At 39.2% G+C, this 26,518-nt stretch overlaps 1 protein-coding gene across 2 annotated transcripts in view; it reads left to right on the top strand.

Annotated features, from left to right (window-relative positions):
- Positions 1-26,518, top strand: part of DACH2 (dachshund family transcription factor 2) — a gene marked incomplete at its 5' end in the record, with an annotated part of 789,041 nt that overhangs the window by 488,343 nt on the left and 274,180 nt on the right. For both annotated transcript variants that reach the window (XM_081115454.1, XM_081115453.1), the window contains one exon: positions 26,085-26,216. In XM_081115454.1, coding sequence (XP_080971580.1) covers positions 26,085-26,216 — 132 coding nt within the window. The remainder of the gene's footprint in view (positions 1-26,084; positions 26,217-26,518) is intronic.

The following is a 26,518-nucleotide window of genomic DNA, read 5'->3' as shown; positions in this document are numbered from 1 at the left end:
TGATAGTTTAAAATTAATTTGAACTGGAAATGTTTTTGTCAATACTGGGAAAGAAACTTGATAATCAGATATAACTGAGACCTTTAAAAATGTTTCTGTAAAAGAAGAAAAGATGAGATATTAAAATACTTGTTTGAATAAGTCTTTTAGGAACCCTACCACATAAAGATGCATAATAATCCTACGTGGAAATTTCCTTCATATAGCCCACGCCTGTTTAGTTGAATATCTATGATTTAGACTTGAGTAATTGACCTGTGTAATATTTTGTCTTCTCTACATTTAACCAAATGTTCCTGAAAACCAGAAGAGCATCCCCAGGAAAATATTATTCTGTGTAAGTTTTTTTTTTGTTTTTGTTTTTTTGTTTTTTTTTTTGTTTTTTTTTTTTAACAAATGTCAGCAAGAATAAGGCAAAATGGGGAGAAATGCTTTTAACATAGTGCCCTAAATACCTGTAAAATACATAATCCTATTTATCTCAAGATTATCTATAAGAAATAAACTATTTTGAAAATCATCCTATGCTTTCTGTGGCATTAACCATAAATTCTTGAGATTTATTCAAGCCATAATTCCTGGCTGACATTGTTATTAAATAAACTGTGGTCCTTAGGATTTGAGATTCTGCATAATACCCACCTATCATCTTTTCTCTAAAAAAGCTGTGCAAGCCAATTGCTGAATGAACAGGAAGATACAGTATCAATTGTCCCTGGGCTGATTATACAATATGTTGCCTTAGTAATTCTACCACTAATTGTTGCATTATAATCATTCTGATAGTTCAATAACATTTAAAAAATGAAAATGTTTAGAGTATGCTAATGTAGGCATGCATTAAGTACTTACAATACCAACTCATTATAAATAAAGAAATTACAGCCCTAGCTGGTTTGGCTCAGTGGCTAGAGCGTCAGCCTGTGGACTGAAGGGTCTCAGGTTCTATTCTGGCCAAGGGCACATGCCAGGGTTACAGGCTTGATCCCCAGTAGGGGGCGGGCAAGAGGCAGCCAATCAATGATTCTCATTATTGATGTTTCTCTCTCTCCCTCCCCCTTCCCCTCTGAAACCAATAAAGAAATATATTTGCCCTAACTGGTTTGGCTCAGTGGATAGAGCGTCGGTCTGCAGACTGAAGGGTCCCAGGTTCGATTCTGGTCAAGGGCATGTACCTTGGTTGCGGGCACATCCCCAGTTGGAGGTGTGCAGGAGGCAGCTGATCGATGTTTCTCTCTCTCATTGATGTTTCTAACTCTCTATCCCTCTCCCCTCCTCTCTGTAAAAAATCAATAAAATATATTTAAAAAATAATAAAGAGATATATTTAAAAAATAAATAAATGACAATGCAGTTGGAAGGTAGATATGAGGAGAAATCTTATTCTATTTGTTAAGACTCTAGCGCTAAAATATAAAATGTTCCAATAAAATGGGCAAAAGATAAAAAATGTTTTTATTAGTTACATTTTCATCACAATTTTAATATTAATAAATATTTTAAACAAAAATGTACTTATGTCAGATATATATATATATATATATATATATATATATATATATATATAGCTATCGAGCTTTCTAATGCCTAGATTTTATGGGGGAAATGCAGCAAAATTAAAATTTTTCTTTTTATTTACTGACCATATTATATAAGTTGTGAATTTTAAATCAACTTTGATTAGTAGGGGAAACATAGCCAAGTCTGTTTGAAGGATGATTTTTCAAACTTATTCTCTTGCAAGTATCCATAAAATTAAAGTGGTTGAATTTTATTTAGGACTTCAATGATTGAAATTTACCATTTCCCTTCCTCCACTTCCACCCTTTGACAATGAAAATAAAATGATTCCAGGCCTGGATAGTGTGGTTCAGCAGTTGTAAAATACAGAAAATATACACTTAACATTTTATACATAAATATACACTTTTTCTTTGAAACTGAAATGCCAAACATATTGTAAACTCTGTGTCTCAAATGTGTTTTAATTTGAGCCTTCTCTCCTCAGACATTTAAATTTTGATTTCTTCCAGAGAACAGTTACAAAGTTCTTTTACTATTTTATCCACTGTGGCTTCTGTTTGTGATTTAGATGAACTATGAAAGAGCTAGGGTGGCGGATAGAGGAGTGGAAGCAATACAAGAGGGGAAGAAATAGCACTACACAATCTTTTGGCATGCAAGCAATAAATAAATAAATAAATAAACACATACATGCATTCATGCAAACATAACATGACATAACATAACTAAGAGAAAGAGGATATCCTAATCTGCCCCGTGCTTTTCAAAGACAAGTCGATTTGAGGGAGATCTCCAATTCTGGGTAGCTGTCAGTTTTCAGTACAGAGGACACTTAATCTTTTTGATTGACATCCCCTTTTTAGAGGCTAGTGTGACATAAGAACAATGGATCTATCTTTTAATAAAGCTGAAATGTTTAAGATCTGTTAAGAAGAGGCTGTTATATATGATGTTTTCTGACCATTTTTTTCTCTCTAAAAAGATTTGCTAATATGTTAATTTGGAAACTCAAGCTTCTCATTAGAATCAATGAACTTTTACAGTGGCCATTTTCTTTAAAAAAAAAAAATCTACCGGTAATGTCTTTTGATAGATGATAAGAGGTTGTCACTTAGAAAGCTCTTGTTATGTTTTTTCCAAAACATTTCAAGATGTACAGACTTATAGACCGTTCACACCTGCTAAGAGAAGTGGCACATTGAGACAATTATTAGGATAATTCAAGAAATAAAAACATAATACCCTAACTTTCACAGTGATAATCTGTAACTATTTACAAAAGTTAATTTGAGGGAGGGCACCTATTATCTAGATAAATGCTTAATAAATTCAGTAGTAGAGTTCATTGCCAACATCTCAAACAATGACCCATATTGTATGCATAAGCCTATCTAAATTAGTGCTATAGTTTTGAGAATCACTTAATTAACAGAACTTAAAATAAAAGAACTTTTGTTTGTTCTAGCATTTTAATAATTCAAAAGCAGCATGGAAAGAATAGAACTTTGAAATTAGATAAAGACTGGTTCAAAGCACTTCCTTCTTATTTATTCACTATGTAATCTTGCCTGAGCTAATCAATCTCTTCCACTCCCACTTTCCTCCTCTGTATAATTGGCATAATGGTCCTTGCATTTTCATAAAGTAGTTTTGATGATTGAGATAATATATTAAATGATATAATGTGCATAACATTATCTTATCTGAATGGTGCTTGAAATATACTAGTAGGTATTCAATAATAGTTCTTTTTCCCCCCTCTCACATTAGCTTTGTCCAATGCTGTACTACAAAGTAGTAAGTAGTTGTAGTTCATGGGAAATGTACATTAAAAATAGTGTAGCTTAAAATTAAGAAGACCCTTTGCTATTTAAAAATGTGTAATGATTTTAATGATGACTTTCTTTGAAGAACATTTTATAGGAAAATTTTGGTTTTTGACCTCCCTTTCACATTTTAAAAAATATGCCATAGACATTATATGTTAGATATACTTATAGATTAAGAAAAGCTGTTTACAACTACTATTGCAATACCAGCTAACAAATTAAGAATGTGTTTCACCAAACTTTCCTTAATACCTAAGTAATACAGAGCTATTTGATCCTCAAGAAGAAAGCCAATTCATTTAAAGTCATGATATCCCCTAAAACTAAAGTATTATATATAAAAGCTAAACAATGCCAAATGGATTTGGCTGAGATCAAAAGCCAAACCTATTTCTTTTCTTTCATCTTCAGCGTTCCATTTCCTAGGAGTATGACCTTAGTCAAACATCTATTAAAGTCAGCTTTTGATCTCAACCCCCTTTTGGGGTAAAAAAAAAAGTCAATCCTTAAATTTTTCTTCTAGACACAATCACTCTATTGTGTTTTAATGTTCCAGTAGTGTGTGAGTAAATAGGATTCTCTGATATATGTGATAGAAGACTGGTTAAATGAGACCATCATTTTTTGTGTCAGAGACAAACATCAAAAGGAAGCATTCTTCAGAAGCTATTAACTGGAAAAAAAATCTTCCCAGGTCAGTGGAAACATGTTAACTGGTCAGTCTGCTGCCTTTTAGGTCCTTTGATGAAAATACCTTGTAATTTCATAACAGGTAGCTGCTCATTTGTAATGTAATTTTCTCTTCACCAGTCATAACTATTCCATGATTACTCAGGGACAAACCTGTTTTACTCCATTGATATTTTTTTAATTTAAAACTTTGCTTTAAAAATATCCTGAAACCACTAGGAAGGATTATACATTTTTATTCTTTCTTATATATTAAATAAATTATAGGGAAATTTTCATGATGTATTAAACACACAAGAAACATGACAAAACATGATTATTAGTTGAATTAGAAAGAAAATGGTATTTGATATCAGTGTATGTATAGGTATGTGACTACTGTTTACCCAAATATATGACTATATTTTAAGTATTGACAATCTTTATATCACACTTTATAAATCTCTATTCTATAAAATGGTAAATTCAGTATATACACATGTATTAAGTACTGTCTACCTGCAAGACATTTTAGATCCTGTTATGAGAACAAAACTGAATAAGGCATAGTTGGTGCTCTACAGAAGCTTTCAGAGCCTTCATTTTAAGTGGGAAATTGAGACCTACTTAAAGACATAATCCTAGGAAAAATGCAGAAAAGTGATAAATATATTCATATAAACATATCTAAGTGACGTATTGGGGAAATTTTAAAGAAGAGAATTATTTCCAGTTGTGAGAATTAAAGAAGGCCTTTTGGAGTTGATGGCATATAAGGTGTGCTTTAAAGATTGGTTAGGCTGCAATTGGCAAGACAGGGATAGACGCATTCCAGGCAAAAGGGACAGTCTGCAAAGGTGTGAAGAAGAGCTAGTACTGAGTGTGCCTGGGTAACAGAATATTCAGTCTGGTTAGAGTAGTAGGTATATGATGGAAAAGAGTAGGAGCTTTGCCTCTAAAGATGGGTTGGGTGTAGATTGTGGGAGTTTGCAAATAGCAGATTTAGAGTTCTGGACTTTATTCTACAGGTAGTAGTGAACCACTAACCATATTTGTGTGAGCAAGGAATGTGAAAATACTGCTTTTTACCAAAATATCTCTGATAAGAGAGAATGGGATAAACTGGAGAGGGACAGAATTAGGGGCAGGATGATCACTTGGGAAGTTCTTCAAGTAGTCTAGCTGAGAAGGAAGAACCTCTTAAAAAGTGATTGTGAAATTCTTAGTTCATTTTACAGAGTCAAGATATCCCTTTTAGATTCATAATGTTTGACTCTGAAGTAATACTATTTAAATCTGCTATGGAAAATTTCTGTTGTATTCAAAATTACTGGTAGAGGAATTCAAACTAAAATTCACTTTATGTATAATCTGACTATTTCATATGGAATTTTCTTTTTTATGTTAAGCTACCCCCTTTTATGTATTTTATTTAATAAATAAAATATGTCCAGAGACATAGAAGAATAGAACAGATTGAGGAATCTCAGAGGGAAGGCAGGGGTGTGTGTGTGGAGGGGAGGGGGGAATAGATTAAACAGGGAATTTATATGCATATATACATAGCCCATAGACACAGACAATAGTGTGGTGAAGGCCTGGGAGGGGTGGGTGAGGGATGAAGGGGGTGGGGGTCAATGGGAAAAAGAGGGGCATCTGTAATACTTTCAACAATAAAGATAATTTTTAAAAAAATTCACATGAACTTTCTAAAGTTCCTGTGCTCCCAGTTAAAATGCCACCATCCAGAGCAAATATTTGTTTTAAATGAATCAATCCTACCTGAGATACATGGTAATTATTTTAAAAAATAGCACCTATAGCTAAACTAAGATCCAGTGTTCTTTTCTTTAAAAAATAGAGTAATAACTGGTTAAGAGGAAGTTGAATTTGACAGAGTTGAAAAAGTTTTACTACCAGTATAACCAACATGAGGAATGGTGGTATGTATCTCCTTGAAATTATACCCTTGAATTGGGAAAGCCCATGATTTATGCCTATTTTTTTGTACAACTACTACAGTCTTCGTGAAAACACAGCCTTCCTGCAATATCAAAGTCCTAGCAGAATAACAAAGGGAAAGGAAAAAAATGGTTGAAATGAAAAGGAATAACCAGAACATAGCTTGTTGAACTAGAATCTGAGATGATGTTTCTGTTCTCATTTTATTGGTTTTGTACATACTATCTTATTCACATAAACAATAGCCATTGAAATTCACAAAGCCACAAAAGATCTATTTCATTGAGTCATCATTAAGATGGTGTAGTGTTCCTAACATTGTGCTGGATTATTCCATCCTCATCTATGTCCCAGCTGTTTGGGTTTGTTTATCTCTAGCTATGACAGTTTTGTGATCACACATATTATGATCAAAATATTTGCAATTCTTAGTGAAAAAAAGATTAGGCAAGCTATAATTGTCTTTGTGGCTTCTGTTTCATTTGATCCATTTGAGTTAGTGTACCCCTTTAGCAACCACGACCTACTGGTTGCAAGTAGAAAAAAATGTTATGCATCCCTTTCTGAATTTATTGTTAATAGGACTGTACAGAATTCAGGAAACCAGAACGAATATGCCATCTTATAAAACATCCATTAGCCCCCAGCTCCATGCAGCATCCTTTTCATTGTGTGTGCATGTTTGTGTGTGTGTTTATCTCCTCAATTAGTAACTTGGCCTAATTATTTAAGAAATATTTTTATATTATATTATTCAAGCACTAACTCGTATATATCAGTTAGTAACATGGGCATGCTGGATAAGGTCAAAATTCTCCTTTTATTTCCTACTAGGCCATAATAAAATACTTGATGCCTATAGTTCAAACATGTCAACTCAGTGTCTTAACTGAGGATACATTTTTCACCACAATTTTAGGAGAAAATCATGCCCATTAGATTTTATTTTTTTAGTTTTGTATATCAATATGTCATAATTCCCTAAACCCTGCCCATCCTGGGAGTGATACTTCTCTCAGAAGAAAGACTATTTAACTAAAACAACATGTTATGTAATTCATGCCACTTTGGCAGCAAGGTTTTTCTGGTCCTAGAAATTTGGTGTATTTTTAATATGAAAATAACACCAACAAACTTTTATTATATTTGGTTATTAAAAATGCAATAGACTGATGAGTTTAAAAAATGATGAAAATGTTGAGTTATCACACTGTATTTTATGAGGAAAGTAATTTAAGTTTTGAAAAATATTCTTGCTGATACCTTGTGTATGTTGAAGATTCAAAGATAAGAGCCATCTATATATATATAAAGAGCCAGGGGCTGTCACATCTGAAACAACCAAACAGATGACCGAACAGGCTGAGTGGGATGACAAGGCCGGCAGGGGGGTTAGTGAGGGACAACCAAATAACTGAACACCAGGCTATGTGGGGCGACCAGGCTGGCAGGGTGGTTAGTGAGGGTCGACCAAAGGACTGAGCAGCAGGCTGCATGGGGCAAGCAGGCTAGTAGGGTGGTTAGTGAGGGACAACCAAATGACTAAGCAGCAGGCTGTGTGGGGCGACCAGGCTGGCAGGAGGGGCAGTGAGGGGAGACCAGGCCAGCAAGGTGGCAGTTGGGGGTAACCAGGCCAGCAGGGTGGCAGTTGGGGGCTATCAGGTCAGCAGGCAAAGGTGGTTACGGTTGATCAGGCTGGCTGGGGGGCCAGTTAGGGGCGATCAGGCAGGCAGGAAGGTGAGCAGTTAGGAGCCAGTGGTCCTGGATTATGAGGGGGATGTCCTACTGTCAGAATCAGGCCTAAACTGGCAGTCGGATATCCCCTTAGGGGTCCCAGATTTTAGAGGGTGCAGACTGGGCTGAGGGGACCCCCTTCCCCGATGCACAAGTTTCATGCACCAGGCCTCTAGTGTTTTCATAATATTCATTTACTCTCCCCATAACGCATATAATAAATACTCATGTTGATGGTTGTTTCCGGTATCTTTAAGTGATTATACATACAGATAGCTAACAGAGACATAGTTATCACTATTCATATCTCATAGCATATAGTTTAATATAATTATTATAGTGGGCATAATTAAGATTTTCTACCTTATCTCTTGTTTTCTGAAAGTTTAGAATTAATCTCTTAAAAGTTTTAGATTTAATAGAATAAGCAGTCAAATTTCCTTAAATATTAACAAATGGAAGGGTCTGATAAGTGACCATACGTTAATTCCTACCTTCACATCAATACATGTACTGCTAAATTCATGTGCTTCTTAAACTGAAAAGACAAGCTCTGTTGCAAAATTTTTCACATAACTATGTTCAATATAACGTATTGGTTTGCTTTCTAAAACAGATTCTTGAGGTATACGGTAAGCATAAACTGTTGATAAAAAATGGCACCATCACACAGTGAAAGAGCATAAAAAAGACAGAAATATTGGTACTATCAGTGTTTTAGTGAACCATCTCTGTCTTTGCCCACTTCTTACATTTGTTGTTATATCTTGGCAGGAAGTTAAGGCAGAATGTGATTGTGAAGATAATGCATAAAAAACCTACTACTAGAAAGTCATGCACAATTACTAGTATTGGGGAGGTAGCCCTTTTTCTTCACCCTGGTGGCATCTATTCATAGCATCCATTTGGTTATTCTATAGTCATTCCCTGGGCACCACCACTCACTACTGTGGCAGGCACCAACAAATGCAAAATTTAAGAGTAATACATATGTGTCTTTATTTCCCCATTGTCCCCCTCACCCCACGCTCTTGCCCTCACCCCCCCTAGTGTCTATGTCTATTGGATATACTTATATGCAAGCATACGAGTCCTTTAGTTGATCTCTTCCCCTTCCCCCCACCCTCCCCTGCCTTCCCTCTGAGATTTATGTAATACCTTAATCAATAAAGAAAAAAAAAGACAGAAACATCAATGTGAGAGAAACACATTGATTGGTTGCTTCCTGCACATGCCCAGACCAGGGTCCAGGCCAGGGAGGAGCCTACAACCAAAGTACGTGCCCTTGACCAGAATCGAACCCTTGACGGGAATTGAACCTGAGACCCTTTGGTCCACAGGCCAACACTCTATTTACTGAGCCAAACCAGCTAGGGCCATATATGCTTTTATGTAAATGAATTAGACCATCAACAATGTCTCATACTTTGCTTTTAATATTAACAAAAATATTAGATATCCTTCCAAATTTGTATACAAAGAATGTGTTCATTTTTTAATGAGTATATAGGATGTACCACATTTTGATAATCAATTTCTTAGCAATGGATATTTTGCTTGTTTCCAATTTTTCCTTCTTAAAAAATCTGCAATAAATAATCTTATACATTAAAAAAGAGTAATACATAATTTAGGTAAAGGAGACATAACTCATATATGAAATTAGTAAATGACAAGGCAATAAGTGGTTATCTTGGAAGTAATGTAATCCATGTAGACTCATTGAAAGTTAACATTGGGTTGAATCTCATTCTTTTAAAGACAGTATTTTTAGAGCAGTTTTAGGTTCACAATAAAACTGAGAGGAAGTTATAGAGCAGTGATTCTCAACCTTGGCTGCACATTAGAATCACCTGGGGATCTTTTTAAAATCCTGATTTCTGGGCCTCATCCTCCGGAAATTCTGTTTCTTTGTTATGGGGTGGGGCCACATTAGTAACAAAGAAACAGAATTTCAGGAGGATGAGGCCCAGAAATCAGGATTTTAAAAAGATTCCCAGGTGATTCTAATGTGCAGCCAAGGTTGAGAACCACTGTTATAGAGATTTCCAGTATAACCCCTACCTTCACACATGTGCAGCCTCTTACATTATCAATACCACTCAGGAGAATGATAAATTTGTTACCAAGGATGAACCTACATGGACATACCATTATCACCCATAGTCTAGAGTTTACCTTAAGGGTTCACTCTTGTTGTACAGTCTATGGGTTTGAGAAAATGTATATATAATTATAATTATAATTATAATATCACAGAATATTTTCACTGCCATAAAAATGTTGTGCTCTTCCTATTTGTCTCCCTGCCTGCCTATCCCTGGCAACCAGTGATGTTTTTATAGTTGCTATAGTTTTACTTTTTTCAAAATGTCATATAGTTGGAATCACACAGTATGTAGCATATTAAAGCATGGCATCTTTAACTTAATAATATGCATTAGAAGTTCCTCCAGTCTTTTTGTGATTTGCTACCTCATGTTCTTTTTAAAAATATATAATTTTTATTGACTTCAGAGAGGAAGGGAGAAGGAGAGAGAGACAGAAACATCAATGATGAGGAGAATCATGGATTGGCAGCCTCCTGCACACCCTTTTCTGGGGATGGAACCTGCAACCCAGGCATGTGCCTTGACCAAAAATCAAACCCAGGACCCTTTGGTCTGTAGGCTGATGCTGTATTCACTGAGCTAAACAGCTAGGGCTTTATTTATTTATTTATTACATTGATTGTGGTGACAATGGTCACCATGAACATATAGGTTTCATGTGTGGATTTCTATGTTACAAGATCTGTTATATTGCACTGGTGCCTCATTTCTTTTTAGTGCTGAATAATATTCCATTGTCTGGATGTACCATGGTTTATTTATTTATTCACCTACTGAAGGATATCTTGATTGCTTCCTTTAACCTCGTTTTAAAGAAAAGGAAATTGATTCTGAGAGGGGATAAAGTGATTCAATGAGGAATATAACTAGCTATAAATAAATCAGTTTGTAATATCTAGTCCTTCTGATTCCTCATGCAATATTTTTCCAATACAATTTGGACTAGACAAGCACTATCATTAAAATTTTCTGAGATCCTTCCTGATATTATATATTATACCCTTTATCATCTTCAATATGTAGATTATTTTAAAATGCAATTTTGACCAATCAGCATTTTTATATGTTTTGTTGGATTTTTTAATTTTGCTTTTTAAGTAGTATATAAATATTTAGAATGCAAAATGTCATAATGTTTAATGAAAAAAACAGAATCATTGTAGGAGCTCTCTGGGGCAACAAAACATGGCAACATTTGAAAGCTACTATCCAGAAGAGTGGAGAATTGATTGCACAGTTGAATCTCTGGCACTTACATGGCATATCCAAGGGAAGACTAGCTACTTCAAATCTATGAGTGTCAGTGATCTTCAGGAAGCCAATTACATTTCTGGAAGGTGGTTTATTATCAATATTTAATATTCTCTTAGGTGCAGTTTGATACATTTGAACAAGCACAACATTCATTTAAATTTTCATTAGCTGCTACATAGCAGTTAGAATTATAGCTTAATTTTAGACCAAAATAGATTTTTAATTTGAGACCAATTTCCTATTTATTCTATTTTTAACAGAAAACGGAAAGGAAGTTTTCCTCTTGAATTTGTCCTCTAAACAAAATATATTTTATTTGAACTAATTTCAAAATGTGTTGCTGGTTTTCCACAAAGGCTTCTTAGAACCGGCTTTCCAAAACACAGAAGGAATACAAGTCTTATAGCGACAGTAAGCAGAACAAACAGTGAAGACAGAAATCATTAATCACTTTTTAATATTAATATCCTTAGTGAGAAGTCTTGAAGTATATCCTCCTAAATATTTGATTTTATAAAATGCATATTCCAAAATAACTTTAGTAAATTCAATTTCCTTTCCAATCTGGAAACTCTCTTAATTTTTTTCTTATGTATTTGATTTTAGCTGTTTGTCTGTCTTTATCTCTTATTAATGCTGTTAATGCTTATATACTCTCTCTATCTTTTTTATTTATTGTTGATACCTGCTGCAGAGCAATGCCAAAATCATCCAAATATAGGCTTAAGTTTGATCAATTACTGTTACTATTGATTTTCAAATCAAAAGTAAATTCAGTTAATGAATTGGTATTTTTTTTCAGCTTTCTTCTAAGAATGTGACTCTTTTCTGTGGGTATCTGTTTCTATAAAGTTATAGTTTAGATGCTATATATTTTATTGTATGTAGTAGATGCCAGGTGCATGAAATCCATGCATGGGTAGGGTCCTGGCCAGCTATCAGGACCAATCGGGGTCTTCCAGCTGCCAGCTGGGGCCTTCCTTTGTTCTGTGCCACCCCCTGGTGGTCAGCGCACATCATAGCAGGTGGTCAAACTCCTGGTTGGTTGAACTCCCAAGGGGAAAATTTGCATATTAGCCTTTTATTATATAGGACTAGAGGCCTGGTGCAGGAAATTTGTGCAGCGGGGGGAGGCAGTTCTTCAGGCCTGCTTGCACCCTCTCACAATCCGGGACTCTTGCCTGCCAGCCTTCCTGATTGCCTCTAACCACTCTGCCTGCCTGATTGCCCCAACTGCTCACCTGCCTGCCTGATCGTCCCTAACTGCTCCCCTATCGGCCTGATCACCCCTAACCACCTCTGCCTCAGCCCCACCACCACAGCTTCATCTGGAAGGACATCTGGATTGATGTCCGGAAGGTTTTGGCTATACAATTTAATTAGCATATTACACTTTTATTATTATAGATAGTTGCCTTGCTCCAAACTGTAAGGACCTGCTTATTATAGAGATAGAAAAGTTATAATTTTTACTCTTGATTATAGCAATTAACTAACACAGATGGCCACCAAAAAGGTGACTTACCAAAGGGTGTATAGCAAACGGTGCTGTTAAGTCCTCTTCCATGAAAACATGCATGTTGTGCGTTGTATCTGCCTGGGTACATAAAAGAGTGAAGTTTGTCTGTCTTTGCAATCATATGAGCAAATTGTGTGAGGCCCCAGCCAAGTTTGGTTTGGTGTTCTCAGAATCATATAGGTCTTTGTTTTTGCTTTGCTCCATTGGTGGAGATTTCCTAGAAGTTGCAGGATATCTTCCTTTTAATTTTTCCTCAACACTCTGACTTTACTTATGTCTCTCACCTTTGCTTTCCTTCCATTCCCCACCCGCAACAGTAATTGCTCCAAGCTCACTTTGCTCAAGTGTCTAGGAGATCGCCCAATGCATCTGCCACCAGAACTACGATTCCTAGCATTCTTGGTGCTCCCCATGCTCTGGGCTTCTGCTTCTGGTCCAGGGGCTGCTACCAGAACTATGATTCTCAGAATTACTGGTGCTCTCCATGCTCTTGGTTTCTGCTTCCAGTCCAGAGGCTGCAGAAACCAAAAGGACTGGGAACTCCAGCCGCCCCCTGGACAGGCTGACAGGACGGGACACTCCAGCAGCGGCTGAGTGGCGAGGCTGGATCAGCCTGAGGGGGTGGAGCCAGCCTCATCGCTTGGCCCCTGCTACTCACTCCCCCCTTCAGGGCTGACAGGACCTGACACTCCAGTGGCAGCCGAGTGCTGAGGCTGGATCTGCCTGTGGGGGGAATGGAGGTTGACAGGATCGGTGAAATATGCCAATGGTATTTTAATGGGGATTGCATTGAATTTATATATTGCTTTGGGTAGTATGGACATTTTAATGATGTTGATTTACCAATCCATGAACATGGTATTTTCTTTCACTTGTTTATATCTTCCTCTATCTCTTTTTTCAACATTCTGTAGTTTTCAGAGTACAGGTCTTTTCCCTCCTTGGTTAAGTTTATTCCTAAGTGCCGTAATTTTTTTATTGCAATGGTAAATGGGGTTTTTTGTTGTTGTTGTTGTTTGTTTGTTTTAGTTTCTCTTTCTGAGAGTTCACTATCTGTATAATAAAAGCCCAAGAAACTTTTTTTTTATTGATTAAGATATTACATATGTGTCCTTATCCCCACGTTACCCTCTACCCCCACACCCCCGCTCATGCCCTCACCCCCCCGTTGTCCGTGTCCATTGGTTAGGCCTATATGCTTGCATATAAGTCCTTTGGTTGATCTTTCCCCCTTACCCCTACCCTCCCCTACCTTCCCTCCAAGGCCCGACGGTCCAATCAATGCCTCTCCGTCTCTGGATCAGTCCTTGTTCATCAGTTTATGTTGTTCATTATATTCCACAAATGAGTGAGATCCTGTGGTATTTATCTGCTCTCCATTTCCATCCATGCTGTGGCAAATGGCAAGAGTTCCTTTTTCTTCTTCCTCTTCTTAAAGAATACCTTTCAGCATTTCATATAATGCTCGTTTGGTGGTGATGAACTCCTTTAGCTTTTTCTTATCCGTGAAGCTCTTTATCTGACCTTCTATTCTGAATGATAGCTTTGCTGGATAAATTAATCTTGGTTGCAGGTTCTTGCTATTCATCACTTTGAATATTTCTTGCCACTCTCCTCTGGTCTGCATGGTTTCTGTTGAGAAATCAGCTGACAGTCGTATGGGTACTCCCTTGTAGGTAACTGACTGTCTTTCTCTTGCTGCTTTTAAGATTCTCTCTTTATCTTTTGCTCTTGGCATTTTAATTATGATGTGTCTTGGTGTGGTCCTCTTTGGATTCCTTTTGTTTGGGGTTCTCTGTGCTTCCTGGACTTGTAAGTCCATTTGTTTCACCAGGTAGGGGAAGTTTTCTGTCATTATTTCTTCAAAAAGTTTTTCAATATCTTGCCCTCTCTATCCTTCTGGTACCCCTATAATTCTGATGTTGGTATGCTTGAAGTTGTCCCAGAGGTTCCTTACACTATCTTCATATTTTTTGAATCTCTTTTCTTTTTTCTTTTTCTGTTGGGTATTTTTTGTTTCTTTGTATTTCAAATCTTTGACTTGATTCTTGGGATCCTCTTGTCTGCTGTTGGATCTCTGTAAATTATTCTTTATTTCAGTCAGTGTATGCTTAATTTCTAGTTGGTCCTTTTTCATGTCCTCCATGGTCTCACTATACTCATTGAGGGATTCATTAAATTTATCGGTGGTTTCCATAAAATTCTTGAAAAACCTTATAAACGTGGCCTTGAACTCTATATCCAGTTGTTTGCTTTCCTCCATTTCTGCCATTTGTGACCTGTTTCTCTGTCTCCGCATTTTGGCTGCTTCCCTGTGTTGATAGAGTGGCCCTGCGCGTCAGGTGTCCTGTAGGGCCCAGTGGCTCAGCCTTCCCAGTTACCTGAGGTGGACACTCTTGGTGCACTCTTGGTGCCTTGGTTGTTGTAGGATCACTGGGAGGAATTGACCTCCAGGCCAATTGGCTGTGGGAATCAGCTGTGTCTGAAGTGGGAGAACTTCTGTGCTGAAGACACCCTTCGGGGGCAAGACTTGCTTCAGTGGGGCTTTGGTGCTCACTGAGTCTGCTCCCTGAGTGTGTCCCTTATGGATCTGAGGAGTTGCAATCTGGATGGTCCCCCTCTGACCACTGGGTACAGTGGCTCCTGGATCTATGGTGGTGCTAATTCAGCCTCTGCCTGAGGCCACACAGCAGGAGCCACGAAGAGGCTCAGCTGTGAAGCAATGCAAGCCGCTGCGGGGCCTTGTGCCTTCTCTTGGAAGTTCCGGGTCTGCCTGGCTCGGCTGCAGTTAGGTACATTCACATGCAAAAGCCTCTGCCGCAGCCTGGGTGGGGCAGGGTCTCAGGGAGTCAAAGGGAGGAGCAAGCAGCTATGGCTGATTCTCCGCCCAGCCCTAAGGAGTCACGGGTCTCAGTGACCCAATAACTGCTGCAAGCACCTCTGAGGGAAAGCCGCCCTCAAGTTCGCCCACTGCCCGACATTCCAGCTTCTCCCTGTATGAGTCCTGGATCCCCAGAGACTTCCTGGAACTGGAGTTCAGAGCAGTCGGGAGCTTGTGATTCAAAAAGACAGCCGTGTCCTCAGGTGCCACCCCCTTTCCGCGCGCACGCGAGCCGCCGTACCTCTGCACTTCACCTCCGCAGCTCCTCTGACTCTCAGTGTGCTTTTCTTTCCTTCTAGTTGTAGAATTTACACTCAGCCAGCCTTCCTGTTGTTCTGGATGATGTCCGCTCTGTCCTTTGCGGTATTTTTCAATTGTTGTGGGAGGCGGCAATTTCCCTGTGTTTATCTATGCCACCATCTTAGTTTCTCCCCAAGCAACTTTTATGGCAGAACGACCAGAACAACCAGTCGCTATGATGCCCACTGACCACTGGGGGCAGATGCAAGAAGCTGCCCCCTGGTGGTCAGTGCACTCCCACCGGAAGAGTGCCGCTCAGCCAGAAGCCAGGCTCACAACTGGTGAGCACAGCTATGGTGGCAGGAGCCTCTCTCGCCTCTGTGACAGCGCTAAGGAGCAGCGAGCTGAGTGATAAGGAGCAGTGAGCAGGTGGGCAGTAAGGAGCGAGGGGTCCTAGACTGTGAGAGGGTGCAGGCCAGAAACAACCCCCACCAGTGCAGAATTTCATGCACTGGGCCTCTAGTTGGTGTATAAAATGACTATGGATTTTGGGGTGTTAATTTTTGTATCCTAATTTTTCAAATTCATTTATTAAATCTAGTAGTTTTTGATGGTGTCTTTGGGGTTTCCTATGTACAGTATCATGTCATCTGTGAATAGTGAGAGTTTTACTTCCTCTTTTCCAATTTGGATGCTTCTTATTTCTTTTTCTTGTCTAATCGCTATGGCCAAGACTTCCAGAACTACGTTGAACAGGAGTGGTAAAAGAGGGCATCCCTCTCTTGTTCCTGTTCTTAGGGGAAATGGTTTTAGTTTTTGCCCATTGAGTATGATGTTGGCTGTAGGTTTGTCATATAGGGCCTTTATCATGGTGAGATATGCTCTCTCTATTTCCTCATTGCTGAGAGTTTTTATCAAAAATGGGTGTTGGATTTTGTCAAATACTTTTTCTACACCTATTGATATGACCATATGATTTTTGTCTTTCAATTTCTTTATGTGATGAATCACGATTATTGATTTGTGAATATTTTACCAGCCTTGCATCCTTGGAATAAATCCAACTTTATCATGGTGTATGATCTTTTTAATATATTATCGGATTTTATTTGCTAATATTTTGTGGAGGATTTTAACGTCTTTGTCCATCAGGGATTCTGGCCTGTAATTCTCTTTCTTTGTATTTTCTTTATCTGGTTTTGGAATTAGGGTAATGCCAGCCTCATAAAAAGAGTTTGGAAGTGTTCTTTCTTCTTGGATTTTCTGAAATAGTTTGAGTAGTAGAAGTGTTACTTCTTTGAATATTTGGTAAAACTCTCCTGTAAATCCATCTGGAAAAGGAATTTTGTTTGCTGGGAATTTTTCTATTACTGCTCCAATTTCATCAGTAGTTACCAGCCTATTCAGGTTTTCTGATTCTTCCTGACAAAGTATTGGAATGTTGCATTTTTCTATGAATATGGCCATTTCATCCAGGTTGTCGCATTTGTTGGAATAAAGTAGTTCATAGTATTTTGTTACAATCCTTTGTATTTCCTTGGGGTTAATTGTTATATCCTCTTTCATTTCTGATTTTGTTTATTTCTATCCTCTTTTTTGTTTCCTGGTGAGCCTTGGTAAAGGTCCATCAATCTTGTTTATCCTTTCAAAGGACCAGCTCTTGGTTTTATTGATCATATGTATTATTATTATTATTATTATTATTATTATTATTATTATCATTATTATTATTATTGGTCTCTATGTCATTTAGTTCCACTACGATCTTTATTATTTCTTTCCTTCTACTTGTTCTGGATTTTTCTTGTTCTCTTTCTAATCCTTTAAGTTTTAATGTTAGATAACTTGCTATCAGTTTCTCTTGTTTTTTGAAGTAGGCCTGTAGTACTATGAAATTCCCTCTCAGAACTGCTTTCACTGTGTCCCATTGATTTTGGATTGTTGTGTGTTTATTTTCATTTGTTTTTATAATGTTTTTTTATTTCTTCTTTGATCTATTTGGTAACCCATTTATTTATTTTTTTTTTGTAATGCTGTTTAGCCTCTGTGTATTTAATTGTTTTTGAGTGTTTTTATTGTAGCTGACTTCTAATTTCATGCCATTGTGGTCTGAGAAAATGCTTGATGTGATTTCAATCTTCTTGAATTTGTAGAGACTTAGCTTGTGTCCTAACATATGGTCTATCTTTGAAAATGTCCCATGTGCACTTGAGCAGAATATATATTCTATAGCTGTGGGTTGGACTGTTCTGACGATGTCAATAGTTCCATCTGTTCTAAAGTATCATTTAGTACTGCTGTTTCCCTGTTGATTTTTTTTGTCTAGAAGATTTATCCAGTGATGTCAATGGGGCATTAAATTTTCATACTATGGTTGTATTGCTGTTGATCTCTCCTTTGATATCCTCCAGAAGTTTTTTATATATTTAGATGTTCCTGCATTTGGTGCATATATGTTTACCAGAGTTATAACCTCTTGTTGTATTGATGCCTGTAGGATTACAACCTGGCCTTCTTTATGTCTTATGGCCTTCACTTTGAGGTGTTTAGTCAGATATAAGTATTGCTACCCCAGCTTTTTTTTTTTAAATTTCCATTTGCCTCAAAATTTGTTTTTCTACCCATTCACTATCAGTCTGTATGAGTCCCTTCTTCTGAGGTGGGTTCTTTTGTAGACAGCATATACGTGGGTCATGTTTTCTTATCCATTCAGCCACTTTTTTGTCTTTTGATTGGAGCATTTAATCCATTTACATTTAAAGTTATTATTGATAGGTACTTGGTTGTTGCCATTTTTATTCTTTATGCCTGTGTTCCTTCTTCCCTTTCTGTTTCTTATTTTTATAACAGTCCTTTTAACATTTCTTGCACTACTGGCTGAGTAGTGATAAATTCTCTTGGCCCTTTTTTGTCTGAAAAGCTCCTGATTTCCCCTTCAATTTTGAATGATGGCCTTGCTGGATGCAGTATTCTCGGACTCAGCCCCTTGCTTTGAATCACTTTGTATACTTCATTCCATTCCCTTCTGGCCTTATGTATTTCTGTTGAGAAATGATTTGATAATGTAATGGGGATCCCTTGTAGGTAACTCTCTGTCTCTCTCTTGCAGCCTTTAAGATTCACTCTTTGTCGTTAATGTTTGCCATTGTAATTATGACATGTCTTGGTGGAGGTCTTTTTGGATTCATCTTGTTTGGGATTCTCTCTTCTTGTATGAATTTTTTATTCCCCTGATCAGGGAAATTTTCTGTCATTATTTCTTCAATTAGGTTTCCTAAACCATGCTCTACTCCTTTTCCTTCTGGAACCCCTATAATACAGATGTTACTTTGTTCCAAGGCTCCCTTAGGTTCTCCTCCTGCTTTCTAATTTTTTTTTCTCCAATTGCTGTTCAGATTGGTTGTGTTTTTCTACCCTTTCTTCTAACTTGCTAATTTGGTCCTCTGCTTCTTCTAGTCTACTGTTGAAACCTTCCATTGTGTTTTGTTGGTAGTTATATCATTCTTAATTTCCTCTTGATTCTTACATAAGTTGTTGATTTTCTCATCCAGCTGTTTTAGGAACTGTAAGACCCTTACTCTGAATTCTTTTTCTGACATATTGCAGCCTCCATTTCACTTAATTCTTTTTCTGATGATGTCTCCTTTTCTTTCTTTGAGGGTTGTTTTTTTGTCTCCCCGTTTTTGCTCTCACCAATGGCCAAGGTGCTGGGTTGCATAAGGCCTGTGTCTGAAGGAGAAAGCTTGGCAGGAAGGTCACACACTCTAAGACTCATCACAGGGCCCAGATGCTGGGTTGCGTAGGGCCTGTGGCTGAATCAGTGGGCTTGGTGGTGGGGGGGGGGTAGCACACTCTGAAAGTCACTGGAGGGCCCAAGTGCCAGGTCACATGGGATCTGTGGCTGACGTGGTGGGATTGGCCTGAGGGTCATGCACTTGGAGACTCACTGGATAGCCTAGGCACTGGGTAATGCAGGGCCTGTAGCTAAAGCAGTGATTTGGTGGGATGTGAGCCCACTCTGGGGAGATTCAAGTCCTGGTGTCTGTGGGTCTGCAGATGAGGTATCAGGTTTTAGGCTGTAGTGGCTGTAGAGTCTGGTATGGTGTCTGAGGCCAGTCTGGGTGGTGGTAAGGCTGGGCTCCTAGTCACAGCAGCTCTCCCCTTCAAAATGGTGTGGTTTCTGTGCTGAGCCGGCGAACCCGGGAGTGCTTTCAGCAGTAGCAGTGACCTGTCTAGTAGAACCTGCTCTGCCAGCCCCACAGACTCCTGCAGGATCTAATTCACACACACACACACACACACACACACACACACACACACACAAACACACACATGTCCACACACTTCCCTTTTGCTCCCTCACTCACTCACACTCTCTCCATCACTGCTGTCCTCCCTGCTGCCACCTTGACCTGGACCTACCCTATGTCTTTTGATTGTAGCATTTATTGCATTTACTTTTAAGGTTGTTATTGATAGGTACTTGTTGCTATTTTTTTCTTTATGCCTGTGTTCCTTCTTCCCTTTCTATTTCTTCTTTTTACAACAGTCCCTTTAGCATTTCTTATATTGCTGGCTTGGTGGTAATAAACCCTCTTAGCCTTTATTTGCCTGTGAAACTCCTAATTTCCCCTTCAAGTTTTGAATGATAGCATTGCTGACAGAGTATTCTTTGATTCAGTCACTTGCTTTGCATCACTTTGTATACGTAATTCCATTCCCTTCTGGCCTTATATGTTTCTGTTGAGAAATCAGTTGATAAGCTAATGTAAGATCACTTGTAGGCAAATTTCTGTCTCTCTCTGGCAGCCTTTAGGATTCTTACTTTGTCATTTACATGTGCCAATTTGTTTATGATGTGTCTTGGTGTCTGTCTTTTTGGGTTCATCTTATTTGGGATTCTCTGTGATTCTTGCACTTGTGTGACTTTTTCTTCCCAAAGTCAGGGAATTTTTCTGTTATTGTTTCTTCAAACATGTTTTCTATTTCTTGCTCAGGTTCCTGTCCTCCTCTGATCCCTATTATGCAGGTGTTGTTTCATTTCGTGCTGTTCCAGAGCTCCCTTAGACTCTTCTCCTGCTTGTAATTTTTTTATTCCAGTTGCTGCTCTGCTCTGGTGTTTTTTTCCCCCTACCTTGTCTTCTATCTTACTGATTCTGTCCTCAGCTTCTTCTAGTCTGTTGTTGAAACCTTTCATTGTGTACTTTATTGCAACTAAGTCATTCTTCATTTCTTCTTGATTTTAATATAAGCTGGTAAATTTCTCATCCAGAGGTTTGAGCATCCCTATAATCATTACTGTGAATTATTTATCTGATACATTGCTTACCTCCATTTTATTTAGTTCCTTTTATGGTGATTCCTCCTTTTTCTTTCATTTGGGGAATGTTTCTTTGTCTCCCCATTTTGTTGTTCCTTTGTAATTGTTTCTATATGTTACATCACACTGCTATGCCACCCAGATTTTTTAAATTGGTCTTATGTAGTAGATGTTTTGTGGGATCCAGCGGTACATTCTCTCAGGTCTTCTGTACTGGGTGTTCTAGAGAGGCCACGTACATGAGATATTTGGGTTCTATTTATGTACTTGGGTCTTGAATGTTATTGTCTTCTTCATGGATGGAGTATATTATCAGTGTGTCTGATTATGTGGCTCACTCTGTCCCACATCGTGCCAACCATTGTGGAGGTGCTGACCAAACAGAAGTAAACACAACATGACAAGACACAACACAGAAGGAACAGAACACAAATGTACACAAGATACCTATAACCCCAATAAAAGTTACCACCAGAGAAAAGTTCCCTCTTTGCTTGTCTGCCAGCTTTCAATCTTAATCACTCAAACATTTGTTTCTGACCTGGCTTTAGATGGGGAGGTGCTGTTTTGCTTTCAAGGAATAAGATGGGTGTTTTTTCCTGATCCAGAATGACTTCTCTGCGAATGGCCCACAATATTACTCTTGCCTTGGTTGGTCAGAGATCCTTGTATGGAGACCAATGGTGTTGGCTGGCAACCTGCAGTTTTTATCAGTCTGGTTCCCAGAATAGCAGCATGGATGGCCCCTCTTCCTATGAAGTCACTGAGGGACCCTTGTGACTATTCAGAACCATAAGTGTGGCCTCTGCCTTTATTTCCTCTGTAGCGCTCAAACTTCAGGGTGTGGCAGGCTGTATTATCTGCCTTGAGGCTATTGGGAGGGGCTGGCTCTTCTGGGGAGAAATGGCTGTGTAGGTTTGGAAGCCTAAGAATGCCCAAATGCAGGATTCCTGGCCATGTCTCCCCGTCTTGCTTCCCTCCCCAGCCTCTCCTCAGACACCTCAACTCTGTGCCTCTCTCCCTGTGTCAAAGCCTCCTGTGAGTGTAAGTAAAAAAGTTCTGTGTTCTGGGTTTAGAGGATAAAAGCAAAGACAAAACAATCATGAAACTGCAGGTTCCTCCCCCACTTTCACACATTGTGCTGCTAGGGCCACCTTTTGCAGTGCAGCTTTTCGTGGCTGTGGTCTTGGGTCCAGATTCCCCAGAAGCCAGCATCCCTGTGACTTTTTTTTCACAGTTGGATGTTATGCCTGTCGCCAAAGGACTTGTCTTTGGTGCAATGCAAGTTCCTTCTCACCCTCTCTGCCTGCTTGCCAGCTGCTCCTCTCAAGCCCACATCCACATTCCTATCAGTCTCCAGGCATCCTCTGCCCTTCCTTGTAAATTGTCTCCTCAGCTGTGTCTAATTTGTTAATTCTGGGTGGATGTTCTCTGATTTAGTTGTATTTCCAGTCTGGCCCCAGGACGAGGTGTACGTCATGTCTGCCTATTCAGCCACTATTTTTCCTCCTCAGAATGCTCTTTTCTGCATGCCCTTCCAGGGCTGCATTTTGGGAATGTGGTGCTAAGAGATGATTTATTGTTTTAAATCCATCAGTGTTACACTGAGGAGCATTGTGACATTAAGAATTTAACCAAATAGTTGACTAAAAGGATAAATTGCTAGTGAAAGGTCAAACAAATCAAACATCTTTTCTACTGCTTTCCATTTGCTTGATTATGGTTTTACCTAAAGACATAGATATTCTGGTGTTGTAATGAAGACTGAACAAATAAGATTTAAAATTTCCTAAGTTTAAAGTCACTACAATATGGACCATAAGGCAATACAAAATATGAGTTAGAGGTTAAATCTCTAAACTTTGAATCAAATGCAAGAAGCTATAGAAAAATAATTAAAAATATAAGACTGTGTTTGATAAGAGAATCATATCCCTTTAGATATTTTTCTTGTTAATCCTCACCAGAGGATATCCTTTCCATTGCTTTTCAGAGAGAGTGGAAGGGATGGAGGGAGGGAGAGAGAGAGAGAGAGAGAGAGAGAGAGAGAGAGAGAGAGAGAGAGAGAGGGGAGAGAGAGAGAGAGAGAGAGAGAGAGAGAGAGAGAGAGAGAGAGAAAGAAACGTCAATGTGAGAAAGACACATTGACCGCTTGCTTCCTGCATGCATCTCAACCAGGGGACAGGGAGTGAATCACAACCCAGCAACCCAAGCATGTGCCCTTGACCAGGACTCAAAATCAAGATCCTTCTGTGCACAGGCTGATGCTCCAACCAATGAGCCACAGCAGCCAGTGCCCTTTAGACATTTTCAGTAACTCATGTTTGAATTACTTCAGTACTTTAATACATCAAGCTTCCATGAGGAAACTTGGGTTTTGCTTCATATCTTTCCCAAAATAACTGACCTATGACAGGTTATTGTGAATTTTTTTTCATATTCAAAATGAGGATATTGAACTGGATGGCTCCTAAATATCTTTGAGGGCTCCTAAATACTATTATTTTTATCATCTGAAAATTATTTTTTGATTTTTTTTCATTGAGTTTTTCTTCAAAAGGAAGCAGATAGCAATTGCTTGAAAGAATGGACAGATATTGAAACAATCTTTTCAATGAATTAAAACATTTTTAGAGGACTCTTCCTCATTCACTTTCTTAGTGTCATTGTATGAGATACACGTTTTACTTGGAATATCTTGTCTATAAAGTATTTTGTTGATTTATTTTTCATAAAGTCAGAATCCATATTTTGCTCATAAAAATCCACTATTTACATTACCAGTCATGAAACAACTAGTAATTTCATAATTATCACAGTCAAGATTCAGTCCTGGATTGCTAGTCAGAGGAACTGATGTAAGGAGGCCTCAGAGATGGAGCCAAGCCTCAAAGCTAAAGCTGGCCCAGAATAAAAAAAAAGAAAAAAGAAAAAAAGGAGCAGTTGGGAGCTTCAGTCACCTCCAGCCTGAAAACAGCCCTCAGCCCCTCACCCAGACTAGCCAGGCACCCCAGTGGAGACCCCCACCCTGAAGGGTGTGTGACCAGCTGCAAACAGCCATCATCCCCTCACCCAGGCTGGCCAGGGACCCCAGTGGGGACCCCAACCCTGATCCAGGACACCCTTCAGGGCAAACCAGCCGGCCCCCACCCGTGCACCAGGCCTCTATCCTATACAGTAAAAGGGTAATATGCCTCCCAGCACTGGGATCAGTGGAGTCGAGAGGCCTCCCAGCACCGGGATCAGCGTGACATGGGGCAGCGCCCAAACCCCCTGATCGCCCTTTGGCTCTGTGTGTGACAGGGGGTGGGGCCACAACCTCCCGATCTGCCCTGCTCTGTTCGTGACAGGGGAAGGCGCCCCAACCCCCTGATCACCCCTGCTCTGTGCCTGATGGGGGGAGCTCCCCAACCCCCTGATCTGCCCTGCTCTGTGTGTGACAGGGGGCGCTGCCCCAACTCCCCTATCGGCCCTACTCTGTGAGTGACAGGGGGGAACTCCCCAACCCCCTGATGGGCCCTGCTCTGTGCGTGATAGGGGGTGGCGCCGCAACCTGCCCTTCGACCCTGCCTTGAGTGTGACAGGGGGCGGTGCCCCAACCCCCCAATCGGCCCTACCCTGAGCGTGACTGAGAGTGGCATCACAACCTCCCGATCCCCCCTGCTATGTGCATGACAGGGGGCGATGCCCCAACTCCCCAATCGGCCCTGCTCTGAGCCCGACCAGGGGCTGCACCTAGGGATTGGGCCTGCCCTCTGCCACCCGGGAGCAGGCCTAAGCCAGCAGGTCGTTATCTCCCGAGGGGTCCCAGACTGCGAGAGGGCACAGGCCGGGCTGAGGGACGCCCCCCCTTCCCCCTGAGTGCACAAATTTTTGTGCACCGCGCCTCTAGTCTACATATAATTAAGTTTAATTCCCTAGACTTTTTGGAGAGCATTGCTGAAATATTGATTCTATTTTTAGAAACTGTTGCCTTAGATATTTTTAGCCTAATATAAACTTCCTAGGAGACAAAATTTCAAACTTCAGCACTCATGTTTTCTCTTTGGTTTTTTTATTCTTACCTCTTCATACCATTATATAGAGTTAAAAATAATCCTATACAATAAAAGCTTAATATGCAAAGTGTCTGACTATTCATTTGACTGTTCTAGCAGTCGCTATGACACACACTGGCCACCAGAGGGCAGACGCTCTGACCACTAGGTTAGCTTGCTCCTGGGGTCGGGCTGATTGGGACTGGGTGAGATGAGCTGGCCATGCTCTGGAGCCCTTCCGCGGTTCCTCACCTGCCCCAATGGTGCACCAGTGGGGTTCCTTGGCCTGGCCTGTGCCCTCTTGCAATCTGTAGGCCAGGCCAAGAGACTTCCAATGGTGCACGAATCTGTGCACTGGGCCTCTAGTTTACTTATATTAATACAAAACAATGTAATTGCTTTATACTACAGGGGCTGGCAAACTTTCATATGTGGCATGATATGTTTATATTTATTTTATCCCTCAGTGTATAAGGATGAGGAGGGCAAACTGGGAGAAAGACTACTTGAAATCTTCTTTTCCACCTTCCCCCCTCCAATCTTTCATTCATAGGCACCAACAGTATATTCATTAGAAAGTGGTTCCTTCTAACATTTCAGTATGCTTCCTCTGATAATATTGTTTCAGTTGAAATTTAGTATAAGGTGATTTCTATCTTAAAAACAAAAACAAAAAAACTCTCTAGAAATCTTAACAGACACCAGAACACATTAGTAAGAGTTTTGGAATTTCTAAAAGAATCTTCATATTACTCTCTTTGTGTTTTTCTGTGTTTTGAATTGGGGATCCAACCATATCAATGCATTTTTAGATTTTCAAAGAGTCCATTGCAAGATGAAGTAATTTATGGGAATTGAAATTCACTTTGTTAAAGAATATTATTTATAAATTAGAGGTGGACTTACTTTTGCTTATGCTGTGTAGCATAAGCCTGATAAAGAAAAATAAAGCTTTCAATTACATTACATTGTCCTAATTTTAAAAGGGATAATTCTGGTTTTAGGTATAACAGCTGCAGCCATGGCTGAGGCAATGAAGCTACAGAAGATGAAGCTTATAGCTGTGAACACTCTTCAGGGAAATGGAAGCCAAAATGGAACGGAATCAGAGCCTGATGATCTTAATTGTAATACAGGTAAGTGTCTTCAGAAATCCAAGGCAGGTGACTCATTGATTTATTCTGTGATGGGAGAGAAGAGGGCTGAGGGGAGCAGGAAAATAATACGTATACTTCAATTTTAAGCAGTTACTAAAGAAGTATACTTAATCCTACCTCTAACTTGTACATTGAAACTAGAAAACCATTACAGGTCAGAATCCCATTTGAGGAAACACTGAATTATGTCCATTGTTTTGTTGTAGAGGAATTAAATACTAATTTTTATCTTGCTAGCTATTTCATCTTTTGCCTGCTAAAGGCTGCCCCCTTCAGCTTCA

Source organism: Myotis nattereri (genome assembly GCF_964212035.1).
Source record: "Myotis nattereri genome assembly, chromosome: X".
Taxonomy (NCBI): Eukaryota; Metazoa; Chordata; class Mammalia; order Chiroptera; family Vespertilionidae; genus Myotis; species Myotis nattereri.
Note: the sequence above shows the minus strand (reverse complement) of the source record. Positions and strands in the feature narration are given on the sequence as shown.